Source organism: Cnephaeus nilssonii (assembly GCF_951640355.1).
Source record: "Cnephaeus nilssonii genome assembly, chromosome: 21".
Taxonomy (NCBI): Eukaryota; Metazoa; Chordata; class Mammalia; order Chiroptera; family Vespertilionidae; genus Cnephaeus; species Cnephaeus nilssonii.
Window position 1 is genome coordinate 12,843,849 of NC_137092.1, and position 5,898 is coordinate 12,849,746.

Sequence of the window (5,898 nt, forward strand, 5' to 3'; positions counted from 1 at the left end):
GCCATTCTTTATAAAATTATTTCAAAGGCCAGAGGGGTGTGTGTCTTCAATCAGATTATCTACACACTGCTCTGCAGTCTGGTTCCTAGGTGGGGACCCAGGTCTCCTGCCCAGCCAGCCATCTGCATTGTAAGGACTCAGCCCCTACTCCGATCATCCCTCGCTGGAGCTTGGGAGCGGATCCCCGGGAACCCCCATGCAGGGAGCCTCAGACTCAGCTCCACGGGGGATGTTCCGGGCTGAGAACTTTCCCCACAAATGATACCCACGGGGGACATTTACAGTGACAATCGCCCTGCATCTGGGAAGACAGCCCTAAGGAAGGGGCTTGGCCCTGGAGCTCCCGGGAGGGCATCGGGATGTGGGAGAGACCCTTTGGAGCTGCCCAGCTGCCTCCACGGCTCCACCCCAAGCCCTGGGGGCTCCAGACCCGCCCCTGCGCCCCCCCCCCCCCCTCACCCGCCACCCAGCAGTGGCGCTGGCTTGCTGCAGCCCTCCCTGGCTGCTTTATTTATTTATTTTGCACCAACGGGGTTGCTGCAGACTCATTCTCGCCTGGTTTGAAAAGAGAGAGAGAGAGAGAGAGAGAGAGAGAGGAAAAAAAAAAAGGAGAAATGCTTTCTGGTTCTTTTTTCTGCCTCAGTCTTGGCAGCAGTGGCCGCAGCAGCAACAGCCGCGGCAGCGGCGGGGCGGGTGGGTGGACTGGCAGGCGGGTGGGCAGGCAGGTGGGGGGCAGTGGGAGTGAGCACCAGGGGAGGTGCGGGGCCAGGTGCGGCTCGAATGGGACGAGCCCCCAGCCCGGGGCGGATGCGGTGCCCAACTTGATGCGGCCCTCCAGCTTCTCCGGTAAGTGCCCCCACCTCCTGTCCCAGGGCTGCAACTGCCCTTCTCCATAGCGTGTTCGCAGAGAAAAGGGCCAGACCCCTGCCGGTCAAGGCTAGAGGGTTTGCAGCCCCACCTCCATCCCACCCCCCAGGTAACCATTATGCTGGCCCCGCAGGACTTTTGTGGGAAAACTAAGATGTCCCAAGTGCCCCTGGGGGCAAGGACTCCAAGGAGACCTCCGTGCAGCTCCCCAGGGCTCTCTCTCTCTCTCTCTCCCCCCCCCAAGAAGGGTCTTCCCACCCAGCAAGCAGTGGGGATATTCCAGACATCTTTCCTCCAGGACCCCCCCCCCCCCCCACGCAGGTCCCCATGCCTCAGTGAGGTCTGCGTGAAAGAGGCTATCCAGGTGCAGATGTGTTCTGGACGGCCACAGAGAGACAAGAAAGCACCCACTCCTGGAGGGGATGGCGCCCCAGACCCCAGCCCATTTAAGGAGAGAGGAAAGTGGTTCTGACACCGATTTCTCCCTGCAAAGTGGCCGGAAGCCAGTCCTGTAGCCATGGAAATGGGCAAGGGAAGTCCGTGATTAAATTAGCCACCTTATAAATAAAGAAAATGGATTGGCCCCAGGTCCCGCAGCCCCGGGCCCAGGAGGCTTTGGGAGCGAAGAGGGAACAGGCGGCAGAGGGAAGGAGGGAAGGAGGGAAGCTGGGCTGCACGCTTCACTGCACTTTTGCTGAGTGCAGAGCGAGAGGGATGAGCAGGAACTGCGGCGGCGGCGGCGGTGACAAAGTGCTAGCTGCCAGGTGGACTTCCCAGAACAGGCACAGGGAGAATGAGAAAGGCTGGAGCGTCGCTTAGCAGGCCATCGATACCTGTGGGGTTGGCATAGGGGCAGAGAGGAGACTGGTCAGCAGCCCTTGCCCGCCCCGTGCCCGCCCCATGCCATTCTTTCTCAGGCTCAAGCCTCAGAATAGTGTCCTACATCCCTCTCCTGTTTGGGCCTCTTTCTTCAGTTTTCCAATTCCTGCACGTCTGAAGTAGCCACAGGACAGCCACCACAGCCACCCTTCTAGAGGGGAGTGTGGAGTGGGAAGGAAAGGGGAAGGAACCATACCACCTCTCACTAGTCAACTGCCTCTCCTGAGTCCCGCGTGGGAGAAAGTGAGGCGGGTGGTAGCAAGCTAACCCTGTGAGGGCCGGACAGCCTGACGCCTGGCAGCCCAGAGGTGGCCAGGATCTGCAGCCAGAAAGAAACATGGGCATCCTGCCTCCATCTGGCCATCCCTTGCCAATCCAAAGCCCTCCCCTCCCTGGGGGTCCCTGTCGGCATTGAGCAGGGTGTCAGGGGCTCTCATCACCTCCTTCTCCATCACCTCAGTCGGTGCCCAGTGGCCACTGTAATCACAGCCTTCCTGACTTTGTCCACACCCCTGGCACCCAGAAGCCCACTTTAAGTGAACGGCTGTGCACACAGCCTGTGCCCAGAGGTCTGCTGTGCCGGCCAAGGGCTGCCTTGCTCCCCACCCACCTGTCTGAGAAGGTGCTGTCCCCCCCCCCCCCCCCCGTACTTCTCTCTGTCTCCCTGGCTCGCAATCTGTCCCTTGTGTATTGCTCAGGCAGCTGAAGCCAAAAGGGACGAGAGTCTTCCCTCAGATTCACACACTGGACTTGGATCAAAGCACCATGAAGAAGGGGTCTAAGAGAAGCTTAAGTCTGAGGACCAAGCAACAAAACTCCAAACGTGGGCATCTCTAGGGCCCCTCACATACCCCAACTTCATCTATCGGGGAGGCGGGGCTGCCCTTGGGGTTCTTAGGAGGGGTTCAAGTGGGCCCTGTGTCCTGAGCCACAGCTAATGTGCCGCTTGGCTGTGGTCCACACAGCATTCCGGGGAGAGTGGATCTCGCTAGTCCAGGGCCTCAGGCTCTGTGCCAGCTTAAAGGAGGGCAGAAAGGCAGTCAGTGGAGGCTGGGGGGGCTGCGGCTTGCACAGTTCCCAGCTTTGGGCGACGGACTCATGGTAAGGCCTCTCTCCAATCAGGAATCAAAGCTATGTGATCTCCCTGCGCCTTCAGCAAAGCTACAGGCAGATAATATGGGAGGAGGGGGTGGAAAGAGAGGGACAGAGCAGAGCTTGGGAAGAGCAGATAAGCGACCTGAAGCGTTTCTGGATCTCACAGGTAGAGAGAAAAACCCAAAAGCCCGTGACAGGGAGACTCAAAGTTGCCTCCTGCTGCTTCCTATCCCAGTCCAGTCCCATAAAACTTCCCCACAGAAAGCAGTTTTTTTAAAAAATATATTTTTATTGATTTCAGAGAGGACAGGAGAGGGAGAGAGAGATAGAAACATCAATGATGAGAGAGAATCATCGATTGGCTGCCTCCTGCAGGCCCCCAATGGGGATGGAGCACGCAACTCAGGCATGTGCCCTGACTGGGAATCGAACCGTGACTTCCTGGTTCATAGGTCGGTGCTCAGCCACGGAGCCACACCAACTGGGCCAGGATTCAGTCTTGACTAGTTTGGCCTGCAGGCACCCAGGACCGGGAGGAAGGGAAAGTAGAGCTTCCCCAAAGAGGAGCCCCCAGGAGGTACACACCAGAATTCCTCCTGGTCGGTGCCCCACTTAGGGACAGTTCTGAGGTGGTGGCTCTCTCTCTCTCTCTTCCTTTCTCTCCCCCCGCCCCCCCTTCTCTCTCTCTCCCCCCTAAAGAGGTCCAGGGAAGCCCAGGGTCACCACCATCTGAAGCCACTTTCCAAAAAGGGCCATGCCATCATCTGTTCCAGGACTGAAGAGGGGATGGCTGCAGCCGCAGTAGCTCCAAAGCGAGCCTGGCCCCCGTGGCCGCCTCTCCTGTTCCTGCTCCTCCTGCCCGCAGGGAGCAGTGGCGGCTGCCCTGCCGTGTGTGACTGCACCTCCCAGCCCCGGGCGGTGCTCTGTGCCCGCCGGCGGCTGGAGGCCGTGCCCGGGGGCCTCCCACTGGACACTGAGCTCCTGGACCTGAGTGGGAACCGTCTGTGGGGGCTGCAGCAGGGGATGCTCTCTCGCCTGGGCCTGCTCCGGGAACTGGACCTCAGCTACAACCAGCTGTCCAGCCTGGAGCCCGGGGCCTTCCACGGCCTGCAGAGCCTGCTCACCCTGAGACTGCAGGGCAATCGGCTGCGGATCGTGGGGCCTGGGGTCTTCGCGGGCCTGCCCGCCCTCACCGTGCTGGACCTCCGCCTCAACCAGATTGTCCTCTTCCTTGACGGAGCTTTTGGGGACCTGGGCAGCCTCCAGCAACTGGAGGTTGGGGACAACCACCTGGTGTTTGTGGCTCCGGGGGCCTTCGCAGGGCTGGCCAAGCTGAGCGCCCTCACCCTGGAGCGCTGCAACCTCAGCACGGTGCCTGGCCCGGCCCTGGCCCGGCTCCCGGAGCTAGGGTCCCTGCGGCTTCGAGAACTGGACATCGGGAGGCTGCCGGCGGGGGCCCTCCAGGGGCTGGGGCAACTCAAGGAGCTGGAGATCCACCACTGGCCGGCTCTGGAGGCCCTGGAGCCCGGGAGCCTGGCCGGGCTCAATCTGAGCAGCCTGGCCATCACCCGCTGCAATCTGAGCTCCGTGCCCTTCCAGGCGCTGCACCACCTGAGCTTCCTCCGGGTCCTGGATCTCTCCCAGAACCCCATCTCGGCCATCCCAGCCCGAAGGCTCAGCCCGCTGGTGCGGCTCCAGGAGCTTCGGCTGTCAGGGGCCTGCCTCACCTCCATCGCCGCCCATGCCTTCCACGGCCTGACCGCCTTCCACCGCCTGGACGTGGCGGATAATGCCCTGCAGACGCTCGAGGAAACGGCCTTCCCTTCTCCAGACAAACTGGTCACCCTGAAGCTGTCTGGCAACCCCCTGACCTGTGACTGCCGCCTCCTCTGGCTGCTCCGGCTCCGCGGCCGCCTGGACTTCGGGTCGTCGCCGCCTGCCTGCGCCGGCCCCCGGCATGTGCAGGGGAAGAGCCTGAGGGAGTTCTCAGACATCCTCCCTCCGGGGCACTTCACTTGCCAACCAGCCCTGATCCAAAAGTCCGGGCCTCGCTGGGTCATCGCGGAGGAGGGGGGACGCGCGGTCTTCTCCTGCTCTGGGGATGGAGACCCGGCCCCCACCGTCTCCTGGATGAGGCCTCCGGGGGCCTGGCTGGGGAGGGCTGGGAGAGTCCGGGTGCTAGAGGACGGGACGCTGGAGATCCGCTCGGTGCAGCTGCGGGACAGAGGGGCCTATGTCTGTGTGGTCAGCAACGTCGCGGGGAATGACTCCCTGAGGACCTGGCTGGAAGTGATCCAAGCTGAGCCACCAAATGGCACTCTCTTTGACCCCAACATCACCACGCCAGGGGTCCCGGGGCCCTTCTTCCTGGACAGCAGAGGGGTCGCTATGGTGCTGGCCGTGGGCTTCCTCCCCTTCCTCACCTCCGTGACCCTCTGCTTTGGCCTCATTGCCCTCTGGAGCAAGGGCAAAGGGCGGGTCAAGCATCACATGGCCTTTGACTTTGTGGCACCTCGGCCCTCCGTGGAGAAGAACTCTGGGGGGAACCGGGTCACTGCCAAGCTCTTCTGACCTTTCCTTTCACTCTGGGGACCCAGCCAAGCCAGCTTCAGATACCAAAGGGGAAGGAACCACGGCCACTCAGGCCAGAACCCAGTCCCAAGCAGCCCAGGTCTCCCAGGCCTCCTGCCTGCACCATGCCCCCGGCTATGGCACCGCAGGTTAGTCTGCCTCGTGCTGCTGCAGTTTGAGGATGGCATTGTCATCCCTTCCCTGAGGGCCCCAGGGAGCTGGCGTGTAGACCTTGTCATCAGCCCAGCCCTCGCCCCACAATACACACAAAGCAGGAAATATAACCAAGGCTCCAGGCTGCTAGTCTACCCATCAGGCTTTCTTTACACATACCCACAGGCTTCAATAAGCAATAGCAATCGCCAACCACAGCTGTGAGGTTACTCCAGAGGGAAGTGCCATTTGCTTCTTGGAGTCTCTGCTCCTCAACCCGGTGGTCTCCCCCTCTTTCTCCTCCATCCCCTCCCCCAGGCAGAAGGAAAGAGG

The 5,898-nt window shown here is 61.4% G+C and overlaps 1 protein-coding gene across 1 annotated transcript; it reads left to right on the forward strand.

Moving 5' to 3' along the window:
• Positions 1 to 614: 614 nt before the first annotated feature.
• On the forward strand, positions 615 to 5,412 carry LINGO4 (leucine rich repeat and Ig domain containing 4; the record flags this gene model as incomplete). The annotated part of the gene is given in 3 exon segments (XM_079761840.1): positions 615 to 765; positions 768 to 846; positions 3,615 to 5,412. Coding segments are annotated over 3 exon segments (2,028 nt in total).
• Positions 5,413 to 5,898: the final 486 nt, after the last annotated feature.